General features: G+C 39.5%; 1 protein-coding gene across 1 annotated transcript; it reads right to left on the bottom strand.

The window, feature by feature from the left end:
• Nucleotides 1–265: 265 nt before the first annotated feature.
• On the bottom strand, nt 266–1708 carry LOC112607196 (olfactory receptor 10W1). The gene has a single exon (XM_025358318.1). It carries the CDS (start codon nt 1351–1353, stop codon nt 409–411), a length of 945 nt encoding a protein of 314 aa, XP_025214103.1. The 5' UTR covers nt 1354–1708; the 3' UTR covers nt 266–408.
• Between the last annotated feature and the right edge of the window lie 16377 nt (nt 1709–18085).

Genomic DNA, 18085 nt, shown 5'->3' with positions numbered 1-18085 from the left:
TGTTGCATCCTTCTTCTATGGCACACCTTTTAAGTCTAGGGCTGAGATGCTAGCATGTTAGTTCCATTCCACATTTTATTGGTTTCCTTACCCATAATCACTGCAGATAATCTTTTAAAAATATATTTTAGTTAAAATCTGTTGAGTGAGCTATCTCTTCGCAGTTGGTAACTGGACAAAGTATTATACTTGCCACTTTATATCACTTTATGCTCATTTTTGAGAAGAGAAATTACTGAGTCAAATTGTAGAAACATTTAAAAATCTTTGGCACACTTAAACAGTATCCATATAATTTATACCATCTTTTAGATGAGTTTTAACACCAAATAATAGAAATTTCAGTTTCATAGAGATTTGGTGGGCTAGAACCAACTACTTGCCTGATAGGTTGTCTCCTCATCTTTCCTAGCTGTTCTGGGAAAGGCAGTTCCTGGTAAGAACTCTCCCTACGGCCCCTTTCATCTCACTGTTCCTCAGGGCATAGATGAGTGGGTTGAGCAGTGGGGTTCCCAATGTGTACACCAGTGAGATGAACTGATCTTGCTTGGGGTGGTAGCTGGAGCTGGGGCGCAGGTACATGAAGGCACAGCAGCCATACTGTAGCACCACCACAGTGAGGTGGGAAGAGCAGGTGGAGAAGGCCCGGTGGCGGCCAGCAGCCGAGCGGATCTTGAGCACAGCAGCCACTATGAAGGTGTAGGAGGTGGTGATGAGGAAGAAAGGCACAGCAATGGCTAGTATGGCTGCCACCAGCACTGACTGCTCATGAATATGACTCTGAGCACAAACAAGATGCATGACTGGTGGCACATCACAAAAGAAGTGCTCAATGTCCCGAGTCTGGCAGAATGGCAGAGAGAAGATGAAGGCTACCAGTTGTAAGGACAAGAACAGACCACTGACGACTGATGCCACAACCAAGTGGACACAAAGAGTCAATGTCATGAGGAGAGGGTACTGTAAGGGGTGGCAAATGGCCACATAGCGGTCATAGGCCATGACAGCCAAGAGGAAGCAATCAGCACTGCCCAGTGCAATGAAGAAAGTCATCTGGGTGGCACAGCCCAGGAGGGTGATGGTCTTCTCTGACTGTAGGGTGTTGGCCAGGATATGGGGCACCACCACTGCAGTGTAGCATATTTCAATCCCAGAAAGGCTGCCCAGAAAATAGTACATGGGTGTGCATAGACGGGCTTCTGTGTGAATAGACACTACAACGAGGATGTTCCCAGTGATGATCAATCCATAAACAAGGCTGACCCCAATGAAGGACAGAATACGCAGTTCTGGGCAGGAAGGATAGGCCAGGAACACAAATTCCATCAACACTGAGTGATTTTCCCAGGTCATTGAGCCAACAGTATTTTTCTGTGGAGAGTTACAAGTAAAGAAGGAAGAATCAGACTGAAGATAAATTAAGTTATACTCTGAGCCATGAATCTAATGTAATCAGGACTGGAGTTAGAAACTGGAAGGATCAAGATTAGTTCTTTTTCTTTTCTCCACTTTTACCAAGTTTCTCCACATTAATATCTACACCTCAATTTCTACCTGCCAAGAGTTGGGCCAAACTATGTAAGATACTATTGAAGAAAAATGGCAGAGGAAGTGGAGCTATTTTCAGAAGGAGTGGAATGAAAATTCAATTCTTTCAGCAAATTCACAAGAAAGTGTCAAGGAATTCTTGGGGCTAGAAATCATTAAGGTAGGGAGATAAGCCATTTATTCATTCATATATTTATCAGGTGGGTGCAAAAGTAATTGCAGTTTTGCCATTACTTTTGACGGCAAAACTGCAATTACTTTTGCACCAACCTGATATTTACACTCAGTGTCTCCTGGGGTATTGAATAAGTGATATGTCAATGTAACTCTCAAAACTAGTGATACGATGGGAAATGAAGGAAGAAAAAAATTACCCATGGAGCAAAGGGCTAACAGAGGCCTGAGTATGACAGTGTGAGGGATATACCTTGGAAAACAAAGCCCTCTCTACTATTGGTTTTTCTATCCTTATCTGATCAGGAGAAGTATGAGGCTTGAAGGAAACAAGGTGTTTTATCATATGTTTCTTCCTGGCTCGGGTGGAGGTATGAGAAAACATGTGATCCCAAGCTGTTGGAAATCTAAGAAGCCTTCCTGTGAATTTGGGCATGATTATGAAAGTCTAAGCCTGTCTATTTTTCATATTTCTCAGAAGCTAATGTGAAATCTGGGAGAAGCCATATATTTCCACAAAACCTTTTTAATAAACAGACATAATTTGCAAAGGGCATTCATTCCACTTCTTTTCCCAGACCAACTCATATTAAATAAGGTGGAAAAGACGTAATGTGTGACCTTGTTTCAACGTGCCAAATTTTAATATTTCCTGTTATTGAATATGAGATTTGAAGAGAAATCTCTACCCAGAAGCACCACTTACAGTAAAAATTATTCACACAAACCTACCTCAATGTCACAAGCATGGGGGAAAAATATGAGTAGGCAGCTACAAATAATAAGAGCACCTAGGGCAGAAATGGCTCTCTGCTGTTTTTCCAACAGCTAACAGGCGGTATCTATTTCAGCTGGTCTCTTTTCCTGAGCTGAACTTCAATAATGCTTTGAATGGTTTCTAAAGCCACTTAGCGTATTGCACATTATACTATATCATGTGGAGGAGGGGCAGTGTATCAATGTGAAATCAGCAGTAAAGGGAAGTGATGTGGCTTGAATAATTCTAGCTCCTGGCTTCATGATGTTAGGTAATATGTAATTTCTCTGAGCCCCCATTTCTGTATTTGAAAAATGGGAATAATAATTATACTTAGACAAAAGAATTGCTGTAAGTTTAAATGCAATGGTAATGTAAGATATCACAATGAACTATCCATAGTAATGGCAACCTAATAAAAGATAATCATCATTATTATTTATAAATTCAAGGGCAGCCATTTTGCTTTATTTACATTTTGATCATCCCATATAAGCAAGCCTAATGTTGTGCAAATATTAGACACTCAATAATTATATGTTGAATGGATAATACAGCTTGAAAATGTTATTTATACATTTTCTTCATTTTCTACTTTCACTTTGCAGTGCAGTGAAAGATTTAAGATTATTCATAATCAAATCACTTGTTTAGGAGCCCTTATATAAAACAACTTCATATCTAAGATTTGGGCTGCGCTGTGGGAAAAATTCTGTCATTCAAGAACATAGCATATGGAAGTCTACAACAGGCATACATCTAAGGCTAGTCTACCGTCTATATTATTATAGAGAGAGACTTTGAAATCTGTGTCACAATGATAACTTCTGAGAATTTTATTGTAGTCTATTACACTCATATCATATTTTAAAAAAAGTTACATTTTGTTTTCAATTGACAATAATAATTGTACAATGTGATGCTTTGATACATATACACATTGTGGAAGGATCAAATCAGGCTAATCAGCATATCCATCATGTCATATAGTTATCATCTGAATACTGCTCTCTATAATATTTATAACCTGAATACTTTACCTATAATAAAATATTTAAAATATTTACATGAGAGCTATTATAAGTCATAAATTCTAAGTGCAAGAAGGGACCTCGAAAATGGCCAGTTTGATCCCCTATTAGATACTTGAATTTCCAATACAGTGTGTAGACATTGGGTCACATTCAATGCCCAGGGAATCCCATTATCTCCTGGTTTGCTTGCTCTGCTGTGGAAAGACTGGATTCTCTGAAAGTCATTTCTGTAACAAACTGAAACCTGCCTCTGTGCACCTTCTAAATGTTCCTTTTGTTCTACACAATATGACTCTTTATTTCTCTCTCTCTTCTTTCTCTCTCTCTCTCCTTTCTTTCTTTCTCTTTCTTTCTTTCTTTCTCTTTCTCTCTCTTTCTTCTCTCTCTTTCTTTCTTTCTTCTTTTCTTGATGGAATTTCACTCTTGTTGCCCAGGCTGCAGTTCAATGGCACAATCTCGGCTCACTGCAACCTCTGCCTCCTGAGTTCAAGCGATTTTCCTGCTTCAGCCTTTGAAGTAGCTGGGATTATAGGTGCCCGTCACCAGGCCCAGCTAATTTTTTTGTATTTTCAGTAGAGACGGGCTTTCACCGTGTTGGCCAGGCTGGTCTTCAACTCCTGACCTCAGGTGATCCACCCGCCTCAGCCTCCCAAAGTGGTGGGATTATAGGCGTGAGCCACCACACCTGGCCCAATATGGCCATTTCTACTCAAAACACCAGATGCTAAAGTGCTGTTATCCTGTAGCCCTGGTTTTTTTTTTTTTTTCTTCCTAATTTCCTTTTGCTATTTCTCATATGACATGGTTTTGATGTGTCTCACAATTTAAGCTCTGGAAATGTTCTCATTTAAAATATCTTTTAAAAAATTGTGCAGCTTGTGACAGATCACAGGAATGGTTACATTAAATAGATCTAGACAGATAAAATAGTGGAGTTCATGGTTCCAAGACAGTGAAAATTATTGTATCAACACATCCATCAACTTGCCTTTCCAAGTTGTCACTAAATATGTTGCATAGGACAGACGCAAGAACACTTCATCATCCCCAGAAACTTCCCTCCAGATTTCAGTGTATCCAGGTCAAACTTCACATCATTCTCCCACCTTCCTTCTTACCTCTCCAGATAGCCTTCCTCAAGTTGGCAAGAACGTCCTGAGATACATTATTTTTGTTTATTCTGGAAATCTGGATACTCTAGAACAGCTCTACAAATGTGTAGTAAGTATTGTGTAAAAAAGGGGTTTAGTGGATTTGTCATTCAACAAACCTGAGCTAGATTCTCAGTGTACTATTAATAGCATAATCCCCTGGAAGATCATCTCACATTAATTTCTGTTCCCTCATGTTTAAAAGATGCAAATAATAATACTTACATAATGGAGTTGTGATGAAATCACAAAACACTTAGTTTAATGTATGAAACCTATTTAGTTGCATAATAAATGTTAATTCTTCCCTGCTTTTGTTGTATCTTTTAAGGGTATGATAATAATATCTGCTTTACAGCAGAAGATTAAATGAGGTACCATATGAATAAAAGGTTTTTATTAACCCTTAAACCTTATAGAAATTTATATTTATTCAATCCCTCAACATTTCTTTGACCGAGATTAGTTATTATCATTCTAACCAGAAAAATTGGGCTTCCCAGTGAATTTCAGAGAAAACACTGTAAGTTATAGGCTGAACTAGTTCTGAAATATTGGAGTCTTTATTTGTAAAGCCACTATTTTACTTTTCTAGCTCAATGACAGTTGGTGCTGGAACACTGCAAATCTTGAAGAAGGCAAGACATTCTCTTACCTTAAACTTGGAAAGGGGGAGAGAGAGACACTGAGCCAGCCTCCTCTGAGATATTCGTAAAAGAGAGGACCTAGCGGTGATGTCTGACTGCTCTGGTAGATCAAGAAGGGAGGGTCATGAGCCTGGAGAGGCTGCCCAGTGGGACTGAGCCTTATGTAACTTCCCAAACAGAAGCCACGGAACAAGTCAATTGCTTTGTAATCTAGGGTCTTGTCTCATAAGTTCCATCTCCCAGAAGGTAGCTTAGTGATTGTTGACCTCCTCTCCTGTTACCAGATAATTAAGCCAAACTAAAGCTGTCTCTCCACTTAGGATCCCCTGTCGCATGGAGGGTCTAGAGTATGCTTGTCAAAGTAAAGACTAGTGTTCAACCACTTAGTAACACTCTCAGTACCCAAAATAATTTCCTGAAAAACACCAAGTTCCCTAATCAAGGTCATTTGAGCCTTCTGTTTCAGGTCTATTCCTACCACGTCTGTTGTACCTAGGTTCAGCCTAATTCCCAAATTATTATTGCGCCAGAGAACTGAGACTTTATTTGATTTTTATCTTTCTGCTATGGGGCCTAGCACAGTGTTATGTTATTAATTGTGCCTCAATTCACACTTATCACATGTTTCACCTTTTCCATGACATCCTTCTTTGTTAATTTTCTTTGAGCAGAGACATTCCCATGGATCTTAGCAAACTAGTTTAATTCCTTTGAAAAAATGTTGGTTGGTCATGTGTGAAAATATTTATACTTTTATAACATATATTTACATGTTTGTGTGTGAACATGTGTATTCAAGTGCCCACTTATTCACAGGCAATTCTGAAGAGGTTTTAGAGTGACTGTGACTGAGGTAGCTCTTTGGCGTGTGTGTGTGTGTCTGTGGGGAGGATGGTCAGATCCCAACAGCAAATCAGGGCTGGAATATCTGAGAGGTTCAGAGACTCCTGAGGTATGTTTGGTGCCAACAAATGGAGGAAAGAGGGAATGGGAGGGGTAGGAAGCAAAATGTGTTAACTATTTGTTATGTGCCAAGCGGTATAATAATAATCATAAAAGCTAAGTCTAATATTGCACTTACTAAATTTCACACACTTTGCACATATTAAGTAATTCTCATTTGCACAACACTAAGAAAGAGATATTATTGGTATCACATGTAAACACTATATCATTTAATCCTGGTAATAAGTCTACAAAGTTATTGTTATTCCTGTTGTCCAAGAATAGATGTAGCAAGTAGCCGAGATGAAGTTTGCCTGATCATGAGGTATATTTTTTCCTCTACATCAAACCTCATCTAGCCACATTACCCTCAGTTGCTTTTTAAAAATTTTTTATAGCTTTTTATTGTGAAATGAAACAAAACACAGAAGAAAGACCACACAAAACAACTGTATAGCTTTGTGAAATATTACCAGCCAAACCCCCTTGTAATCACCGCTCAGATCAAGGAAAAAGAACTTTGCCAGCCATTCCAGAAATCCCTCCACATGCTCTGACTTAAAAATAGTTAGAACTTCCTCCCTGTCCATTGTAGTTATCATGATCATGTTACTCCATTTTTGACTAGTGGGAACCTCTTCTAGTTGGCTGAGTCTTTCTGACATGACTCTATATTCTTTAAACAATTTTTTTTTATGTCAGTAGATTTTGGGGTACTAAAAAACCTCAATGGCTTTTCAGTGAAAGTGAAATCTGGCATATATTATAATATAAGGATGAACCATAATATGGATTACAAAACCAATATAAGGTTTAATCTCTGCTAACTTCTAGTCTCCTGACTCTTTTCTCCAGTGACTCCATCCTTCATTCAGTCCCTTCTTTTCACCATGCTTCCTCTCACCACCAGGCCTTTGCACAGGCTGTTGACTCTGTTATTTTTACTTAATCAGCTTCTAATTATCCTTTGCCCCAGTTTTATGACAACTTCCTCAGGGAAGATTTTTTGACCTTGGTTATGTCAGGGTCAAATGCATCTTTTGGAATTTTCCTTTTGGAATGTCATTGACTCCTCCTTCATTGCAACCATTACAATTTTACTTTATTTGTTTACTATTTGATTAACTTCTATCTCTCCTATTCGTGTATAAGCGCAGTGAGGGCAATGACCAAATCTTTTCTCAACTTGTATGCACATAATACGAGTAACAAAAGGCTAGACTAGGATTTCCCAGCCGGGGCACTGCTGACCTTTTAGGCTGGATATTTGTTTCACAACATCCTGTTTTCTACCCGCGAGATGACACATACATGCATTGTAACCACATTCTGGTTATATTAATCAAAAATATCTCCAGATGTTGCCAAATGGGCCCCTGGCAGTCAAAAGTGCCCCCAGTTAAGAACCACTGGAACAGACATATAGAAGATACTCAAAACTATTTAGTAAATGATTGTATAAATAACTCAAGATTCACATCTGAAAGTCTATGGAAGTGAATCTTTCTTTCTTTTTTTTTTTTTTTTTTTTTTTGAGACGGAGTCTCACTCTGTCGCCCAGGCTGGAGTGCAGTGGCCGGATCACGAGGTCAGGAGATTGAGACCATCCTGGAAGTGAATCTTTCAACTCAAGATAAAGATGGGGAGGTTGGTAGGTGAGCATATAATTGTAGATGTCTGGACTGTAAATTTGTAAGTCTTTTTCTCATCCATCTGTGGTACACTGATACATTTTCTTTACTGTCGTAGTGATACTTCAGTTAAATGGATTAAGAATAGTAATCTAATTTAGAATGAGAGCATTCTTCTCCTTGATCAGTTCTAATGAAACACCAACAATTCTTCCTTACTAACTATCCATTTTGAATAATATAGATTAGCTTCTGTATGTATAACAATTTTCTTCAGAAGCAAGTTGTCTATGTGGGTTCTTGCTTGGGGGAATAAGGGAACAAGTGAATGGTCCTACAACTCGTGCTATGAAATTAGGTACAACTGAAGGGATAACGTAGAGGACTTATGACTGAGAAAATATGTAGGGCTTCTTGTACTTTCTTCAATAATTTCTCCTATAGACTTGTACCTCTATAAGTAAAACATGGAATTACATGGCAATAATGATGTTAAAATCTTAGTCTGCTACTTCCTGACTTCAAGTAAGAGTCTAAAGAATTTATTATGGGACAGGAAATTGTGTAGCATGATTTCAAAAGTTATTTTCAGGTGGCTGAGCAGGGAGAATGCTGTTACAATGCATGTATATGTGAAGAATATGACATATTTAATGACTCTGAATACTATGTGATGAAAATATTTTTCTTCTCTAAGCTGCATTGGAGAGTGAGAGAGTGGTACAGCAAGTTTTTGTCTGGTAGATATGTGTATTACTTTGCTGGAGCTGCCATAAAAGTACCACAGACTGGGTGGCTTAGGTGACAGAAATTTATTGTTTTACAATTCTGGAGGCTAGACGTCTGAGATCAAGGTGTTGTCAGAGTTGCTTTCTTTTGTGATTTTTCTCTTTGGTTTGCCAATGGCTGCCTTTTCCCTGTGTCTTGACATGGTCTTCCTTCTGTACATGTCTCTGTCCCTCTTAGAAGGACACCAGTCATATTGGATTAGGGTTCACCCTAATGACCTTGTTTTAACTTAATTACTTCTTTAAGTAATTAAGTTAAAATGTATTGTCTCCAAATACAGTCACGTCCCCAGGTATCAGAGGTTAGGATTTCAACATACAAAGATTTTTTGGGGTGTATGTATTAAAATGGGATAAAATATATCACACCAAGGAAGTCTCTTCAGTTTTTCTCCATCAAGTAGTCCATCTGTCCAGAAGTATCTCCATCTTTCATGCTATACACTTACACAAATGTATACATGTGATTATGCACAAATAATCACATGTATATATTACATGTATTTACACATTATTATGCACAAATAATCACATGTATTTACATGTGATTATGCACAAATAATCACATGTATTTACACACACACATGCATGTAAAATAGCAGACCACAGCAAAATAGAAAGTGATAAGGCTTTGGTTGGCCTTGGCCTGGGTTGGCATCCTGATTCAACCACTGGCCATCTGTAAGAGCATGAGTATGTTGTCAGAGCCATTGTCCCCAATCTCACAAATACCCACATTCTCATCATCATCTCTCTGGGGGAAAATACTTGGAGAAGTAGATGAAGGAAACTCAGATATTCAATCACCAAAAATGTTGTTCTAATGTTCCATATTTTACAAAGTAACTATCAGGAAATACTGTAGTAATGGACCAAGTACTTCATGAAACGAGTAATTTGCTGTTGCGATAATTCTACTCCCCTCCACCTCGATATACAGACTGTATTTAATTAATCTCAAAGGGAATTTGAGCAAAAGGAGTTGAGGCTACTGGCATACTTTCCTTCAAGAAAGCTGATATTTTAAGAAACCAAATTTAAAAAAAGAAATTTGAAAACTCAAAAAATGTGAGTGGGGTTCACAATTATCAATGCAGACAGCCTCCTTGTGGAATTCCTGTAAATGCCATCATCTCAGGGACTTTCATGTCCTAGTTTAGACAAGCAAAAAACAAAACAAGGACTTCACAGAGAAAAGCTTCATGAGGGGTGGGTCACTGGGGATGTGACCTCAACAGCTGAAACCTAAGGATGATTAACAGTGATTCAGAAAGATCAGTAAAAATGAAGACAAATAAGCTCTGGTATCTTAATGTGGGTCAACGTAAAAAGAAGATTTGATTTGCAAATGTTTGACATATAAACTTTGGATTGTTATGTAGAAACACAATATTATTACATAATACATAGAATCACTGAATGTTTGTTTTAAATGGGTATTTTTATGCTGTTTGCAGAAGATCTGAGTGGGTGGTATTGGGTAGGGAACCTTGGGGTAGCAATTCCTTCAAATGGAATTGGGGGAATTGTAATTTAAAAGACAATTATATTATTGTAAGTGAACCCTGTAATACACCCAGGCATAAATTATGTTTGTATTGGATATGGGACCTTGGGTTAGCAATTCCTCCAAATGCTGCCAGTGATGCTGATGCAGGGAGTCAGTTGACAGCCCTTAGAGAGATACTACTTTATAAAAACTCAGGTTTGAACCGGAATTTGTTTGTTCACCCTACTATTTTGAATTTGGCACTCTGTAAAGCTTTTCTATAGCACAAATCCCTGCCTCTATTCTAAGAAATCACTATCCAGGAGGGATAATAAAGTTAGTACTTTACTAGGACAATCATAGGCATGTTCATTTATGTATTCCATACCTACATGGCACAGGCGCATTAACACAAAGTATGGGGCAAATTTAAAAGACAATTACGTTATTGTAAGTGAACTCTGTAGTACACCCAGGCATAAATTAGGTTTGTTAAGTCAGCATTCCATAAAATTCTCTGTTCACATCTTTGTACCATGTGTAAGGCCGAGATTCTTAGCTATTTCTCTCATTTCTCCTCTTTAGATATCTGTATCTTTATATATCTCATTTACAAGTAGATTATCTGTGTGTGTATATATACATATACATACACACACATACATATAGTGGGGGCTTACATGTGTTTGTGTACACATTTTTATGTGTATGATTGAAGAGGTTCTTTTTTTGTCAATTCTGTCTCTTTTTTATTATAGTTTAAGTTCTGGGATACATGTGCAGAACATGCAGGTTTATTACATAGGCATACATGTGCCATTGTGTTTTTCTGCACCCATCAACCCGTCATCTACATTAGGTATTTCTCCTAATGCTATCCCTCTCCTAGCCCTGCACTCCCCGACAGGCCCTGGTGTATGATGTTCCCCTCCCTGTGTCCATGTGTTCTCATTGTTCAACTTCCACCTATGAGAGAGAACATGTAATATTTGGTTTTCTGTTCCTGTGTTAGTTTGCTGAGAATGATGGTGTCCAGGTTCATCCATGTCCCTGCAAAGGACATGAACTCATTCTTTTTTATGGCTGCATAGTATTCCATGGTATATATGTGCCACATTTTCTTTATCCAGTCTAACATTGATGGGCATTTGGGTTGGTTCCAAGTCTTTGTAAGGTAGGCCTAGTGGTGCCAAAATCCCTCAGCATTTGCTTGTCTGTAAAGGATTTTATTTTTCCTCCACTTATGAAGCTTAGTTTGGCTGCATATGAAATTCTGGGTTGAATTTTTTTTTTTCTTTAAGAATGTTGAATATTGGCCCCCACTCTCTTCTGGCTTGTAGGGTTTCTGCAGAAAGACCTGCTGTTAGTCTGATTGGCTTCCCTTTGTGGGTAACCTGACCTTTCTCTCCGGCTGCCCTTAACATTTTTTCCTTCATTTCAACCTTGGTGAATCTGAAGATTATGTGTCTTGGGGTTACTCTTCTTGAGGATTATCTTAGTGGTGATCTCTGTATTTCCTGAATTTGAACGTTTGCCTGTCTTGCTAGGTTGGGGAAGTTCTGCTGGATAATATCCCGAAGTGTGTTTTCCAACTTCGTTCCATTCTCCCTGTCACTTTCAGTCACACCTATCAATCATAAGTTTTGTCTTTTCACATAGTCCCATATTTCTTGGAGGCTTTGTTCATTCCTTTTTATTCTTTTTTCTCTAATCTTGTCTTCACACTTTATTTCATTAAGTTGATCTTCAATCTCTGATATTCTTTTTTCTGCATGATTGATTTGGCTATTGTTACTTGTGTATGTTTCAAGAAGTTCTCTTGCTGTGTTTTTCAGCTCCATCAGGTCATTTATGTTCTTCTTTAAACTAATTATTCTAGTGAGCAGTTCCTGTAACCTTTTATCAAGGTTCTTAGCTACGCTGCATTGTGTTAGAACATGCTCCTTTAGCTTGGAGTAGTTTGTTATTACCACCTTCTAAAGCCTACTTCTGTGAATTCATCAAACTCATTCTCTGTCCAGTTTTGTTTCCTTGCTGGTGAGGAATTGTGATCCTTTGGAGGAGAAGAGGCATTCTGGTTTTTGGAATTTTCAGCATTTATGCACTGTTTTTTCCTCATCTTCCTTGATTTATCTACCTTTGACCTTTGATGCTAATGACTTTGGGATGGGGTTTTTGTGTGGGCATCCTATTTGTTGATGTTGATATTATTACTTTTTGTTTGTTAGTTTTTTCTCACAGTCAGGCCCCTCTTCTGCAGGTCTGCTGGAGTTTCTGGAGGTCCACTCCAAGCCCTGTTTGCCTGGATATCACGAGTGGAGGCTGCAAAACAGCAAAAATAGTTGCCTGCTCCTTCCTCTGGAAGCTTCATCTGAGAGGGGCGCCGGCCAGATGCCAGCTGAAGCTCTCCTGTATGAGATGTCTGTCAACCTCTGCTGGAAGTCATCTCTCAGTCACGAGGCATGGGGGTCAGGGACCCACCTGAGGAGGCAGTCCGTCCCTTGGCAGAGTTTGAGCACTGTGCTCGGAGATCTGCTGCTCTCTTCAGAGCTGGCAGGCAAGAGTGTTTAAATCTGCTGATGCTACAACCACAGCTGCCCCTTTCCCCAGGGCTCTGTCCCAGGGATATGGAAGTTTTATCTATAAGCCCCTGACTGGGGCTGCTGCCTTTCTTTCAGGGATGCCCTGCCCAGAGAGGAGGAATTTAGAGAGGCAGTCTGGCAACAGATGCTTTGCTGTGCTGTGGATGGGCTTTGCCCAGTTTGAACTTCCTGGTGGCTTTGTTTGCACTGTGCAGGAATAACTGCCTACTCAAGATTCAGTAAGCTTCAGCATCTCAGGTCGACTTCAGACTGCTGTGCTGGCAGCAAGAATTTCCAGCCAGTGGATCTGAGCTTGCTGGACGTTGTGGGTGTGGGACCCGCTGAGCAACATCACTTGGCTACCTGGCTTCAGTCACCTGTCCAGGGGTAGTGAATGGTTCTGTATCTCTAGTGTTCCAGGAACCACTGGGGTATGAAAATGAAACAAAACAATAAACTATTTCAGCTAGCTCAGTATCTGCTCCAATGGCTGCCCAGTTTTGTGCTTGAAATCCAGGGCCCTGGTGATGTAGGTGCCTGAGGGAATCTCCTGGTCTGTGGGTTGCAAAAGCTGTAGAAAAAGTGTAGTATCTGGGCATATAGCACCATCCCTCATGACAAAGTCCATCATAGCTTCCCTTGGCTAGGGGAGGGAGTTTCCTGGCTCTTTGCACTTCCTAGGTGAGGCGACACCACACCCTGCTTCTGCTCACCCTTCGTGGGATGCACCCACTATCTAATCAGTCCCAACAAGATGATCTGGGTACCTCTGTTGGAAATGCAGAAATCATCTGCCTTCTGTGTTGGTCTCATTGGAAGCTGTAGACTGTAGCTGTTTGTATGTGGCCATCTTGCTAGATCATCAAAGAGGTTCTTTATGAAATAATTTTACTGAGAAAAAGGGTCTAACTAGAAGATACTGAATTCACACCTTAGTGAGGGCTGTACATAATTTGCTGAAGAGCTATCTTATGCCTAATTAAAAACAGACAAAATAATCCTAAAATTTCTATGGTACCACAAAACACCTATAATAGCCAAAGCCATCTAAGCAAAAAGAACAAAACTAGAACATCACATTACCTGACTTCAAATTATACTACAGAGTTGTAGTTAACAAAACAGCATGGTACTGGCATGAAAACACATAGACCAATGGAACAGAATAGAGAACCTAGAACTCAATACATACATCTACAGTGAACTCATTTGCAACAAAGGTGCCAAGAATATACATTGGGGAAAGGACAGGTTTCTTCAACAAATGATGGTGGGAAAACTGAATATGCAGAAGAATGAAAGTAAACCCCTATCTCTCACATATACAAACAATAAATCAAAATGGATTAAAGGCTTAAATATAAGACCTCAAACTATAAAACTACTGTAAGAAAATATTGAAAAAACTCTCCAGGACATTGGTCTGGGCAAAGATGTCTTAAGCAATACTCTCACACACAACCAAAGCAAAAATGGGCAAATGGGACAACATCAAGTTAAAAAGCTTCTGCACAGCAAAGGAAACAATCTACAAAGTGAAAAGAGAACCCACAGAAGGGAGAACCCACAAAGAGGAGAAAATATTTGCCAACCACCCCTCTGACAAAGGATTAATCATCAGAATATATAATGAACTCAAACAACACAATAGCAAAAAATCTAATAGTCTGAGAGAAAAATGGGCAAACTATAATTTGGAGATCATGGCAGATGCGAGGCAAGACTAGATTGCAGCTCCCACTCAGACAGACAGAACAGCATGTGGAGTCTCGCATTGTGAACTTTTGCTCCAGAACAGCTGCAGGAATACACTAGGAAAGCCAAGAGAACCCACAGATCCTCCGAAGGAAGTGGATTGCTCCTGCAGGACCTGGGAGACACACCCAAATACTGTCAGTGCCCAAACTGTGGAAGTGGGAAAGGAAGATCATCTGTCCCCAAACACACACCCCACTGGGGAACCTGAAGGTCTGGATTATGGGAGAAGATTCTGACCTTACTGGGAACTGAGTCAATTTAGAGAGCCATGCAAAATACAGGGGTAGAGGAAACAGCAAGAAAATCCCTGTGGTCTCGCTGGGTCCCCTAGCAAGCCATTTCTGGCTTGCCTCACAGGGGTCTTTGAGGAGGTCTGCCAGAGGCACTGGGAAAATGTCATAGGGAGGAAGAAACCTCCAATTGAACTTTGTAACAATTTGAACCCATAGAGAAGTCTCCTGGCCAGAACTTTGGGGAGGGCGTGAATCCAGTGTGCAGACTCCACAGGCTGGAAAAGAATGAAAACCAGATTTGCTTTTACAGCTGGGAGGCGGGCGGCCTGGGGCAAGTTCTCAGCCCTGCTCATCCACTGCCTGGAGACAGACCCAGTGCTGTTGGCAGAGGCACGGTGGGAGTTACACAGGCCATTTGGGTTGCAAGGGAGCTGGGTGAAGTCTGTGACTGCTGGCTTTCCCCAGCATCTGCCTTCTGTGTTGGTCTCATTGGAAGCTGTAGAACCTGAGAAGCTTCCCTGAGAACCTGCATGATACAGTAGAGGCAGCCATAATCCTCCTAGGAACATAACTCCATTGACCTGGGAAACTTTCCCCTATCTCCCACACAGCCACAGCAAGACCCATCCAACTAGAGTCTGAGCTCAGACATGGCTAACCCTGTCCCCACCTAATGGTTCTTCCCTACATACCCTGGTAACTGAAGAAAAATGTTCTAGGGAGTTCTAGGGCCCTGCCCACTGCCTGTTCCTCCCCCATACTACTATAGCTGATGCTCTCTTGAAAGTGCCACCTCCTGGCAGGAAGCCAACTGGCACAAAAATAGTGCACTCATCAACCAAAACTAAGAACCTTCACAGAGTCCACTTCACCCCCTTGCCACCTCCACTGGAGCAAGTGTTGAGAGACCCACAGACAGTTTACATCACAGGACTCTAAAGACAACCCACAGTACCAGCCCAGAGCCTGGTAGATTTGCTGCGTGGCTAGATCCAGAAGAGAGATAACAATCACTACAGCTCGGCTCTCAGGAAGCCACAGCCCTAGGAAAAGGAGGAGAGTGCTACATCAAGGAAACACCCCATGGGACAAAAGAATCTGAACAACAGCCTTGAGCGTTAGACCTTCCCTCTGACAGAACCTACCCAAATGAGAAGGAACCAGAAAACCAACTCTGGTAATATGACAAAACAAGGTTCTTTAACACCCTCAAAACACCACACTAGCTCCCTAGCAATGGATCCACACCGAGAAGAAATCCCTGATTTACCTGAAAAAGAATTCAGAAGGTTAGTTATTAAGATAATCAGGGAGGCACCAGAGAAAGGCAAAGCACAATGTAAGGCAATTTTAAAAATTGATATAAGAAGTGAAGGGAAAAATATTCAGTGAAATAGCATAAATAAAAAATCAAAACTTCAGAAAGCAATGGGCACACTTATAGAAATGCAAAATGTTCCGGAAAGTCTGAGCAATAGCATTGAACAAGCAGAAGAAAGAACTTCAGACTTCAAAGACAAAGTTTTTGCATTAACTCAATCCAACAAAGACAAAGAAGAAAGAATAAAAATATGAACAAAGCCTCCAAGAAGTCTGAGATTATGTTAAACAAACAAACCTAAGAATAATCGGTGTCCCTGAGGAAGAAGAGAAATCTAAAAGTTTGGAAAATATATTTGGGGGAAAAATTGAGGAAAACTTCCCCAGCCTTGTTAGAGAACTAGACATCCCAATACAAGAAGCACAAAGAACACCAACAAATCGATCTAACGAATACTTACAGAACATTCTATCAAGCAACTGTAGAATATGCATTCTATTCAACAGTGCATGGAACTTTCTCCAAGATAGACCATATAATAGGTCACAAACCAAGTCTCAATAAATTCAAAAAACTAAAATTATATCAAGCACTCTCTCAGACGACAGTAGAGAAAAACTGGAAATCAAATCCAAAAGGAGCCTTCAAAACCATGCAAATACATGGAAATTAAATAACCTGCTCCTGAATGATGACTAGGTCAAAAATGAAATCAAGATGGAAATTAAAAAAATTTTCAAGCTGAATGACAGTAGTGATACAACCTATCAAAACCTCTGGGGTACAGCAAAGGCAGTGCTAAGAGGAAAGTTTATAGCCCTAAACACCTATATCAAAAGTCTGAAAGAGCACAAACAGACAATATAGGGTCACACCTCAAGGAACTAGAGAAGAACAAACCAAACCAAACCAAAGCAAGGAGAAGAAAGTAAATAACAAAAATCAGAGCAGAACTAAATGAAATTGAATTTAAAAAATTACAAAAGACAAATGAAACAAAAAGCTATTTTTTTTAAAAGATAAATACAACTGATAGACCACTAGCAAGATTAATGAAGAAAAGAAGAGAGAAACGAAACAGGGGATATTACAAGTAACACTACAGAAATACAAGAGATCATTCAAGACTATTATGAACACCTTTATGCACATGAACTAGAAAATGTAGAGGAGATGGTTAAGTTCCTGGAAAGATGCAACCCTCCTAGCCTAAATGAAGAAGAATTAGATATTCTGAGCAGACTGATAACAAGCAGCAAGATTGAAATGGCAATTAAAAACTTACCAACAAAAATCAAAGTCCAGGAACAGATGGATTCACAGAAGAATTGTACTAGACATTCAAAGAAGAATTGGTATCAATCATATTGACACTATTCCACAGGATAAAGAAAGAGAGAACCCTCCCTAAATCATTGTATGAAGCCAGTATCACCCTATTACAAAAACCAGGAAAGGACATAACCAAAACCAAAACAAAACAAAAAACCAAAACTACAGACCAATAACCCTGATGAGCATAGATGCTAAAATCCTTAACAAAATACGAGCTAATTGAATTAAAAAAAATATCAAAAAGATAATCCACCATGATCAAGTGGGTTTCATATCAGGGATTCAGGGATGGTTTAACATATATAAGTCAATAAATGTGATACACCACATAAATAAAATCAAAGCCAAAAATCACATGATCATCTCAATAGTTGCAGAAAAAGCAATCAACAAATCCAGCATCCCTTTATGATTAAAACTCTCAGCAAAATCGGCACATATACACAAGATATATCTCAATGTGATAAAAGCTGTCTATGACAAACCCACAACCAACATAATACTGAATGGAGAAAAGTTGAAAGCATTCCCTCTGAGAACTGGAACAAGACAAGGATGCCCACTCTCACCACTCCTCTTCAACATAGTAGTGGAAGTCCCAGCCAGAGCAATCAGACAAAAGGAAGAAATAAAGGGCATCCAAATTGGTAAAGAGGAAGTCAAGTTGCTGTTTGCTGATGATATGATTCTTT

The sequence above is a fragment of the Theropithecus gelada genome, chromosome 14, assembly GCF_003255815.1.
Source record: "Theropithecus gelada isolate Dixy chromosome 14, Tgel_1.0, whole genome shotgun sequence".
NCBI lineage: Eukaryota > Metazoa > Chordata > Mammalia > Primates > Cercopithecidae > Theropithecus > Theropithecus gelada.
The sequence above is the reverse complement of the archived record's forward strand: the minus strand, read 5'-3'. Positions and strand labels throughout refer to the sequence as shown.

Bases quoted from the DNA above. Each gene is read 5' to 3' on its own strand.
- LOC112607196 (XM_025358318.1), bottom strand. From the start codon at position 1,353: ATGACCTGGGAAAATCACTCAGTGTTGATGGAATTTGTGTTCCTGGCC.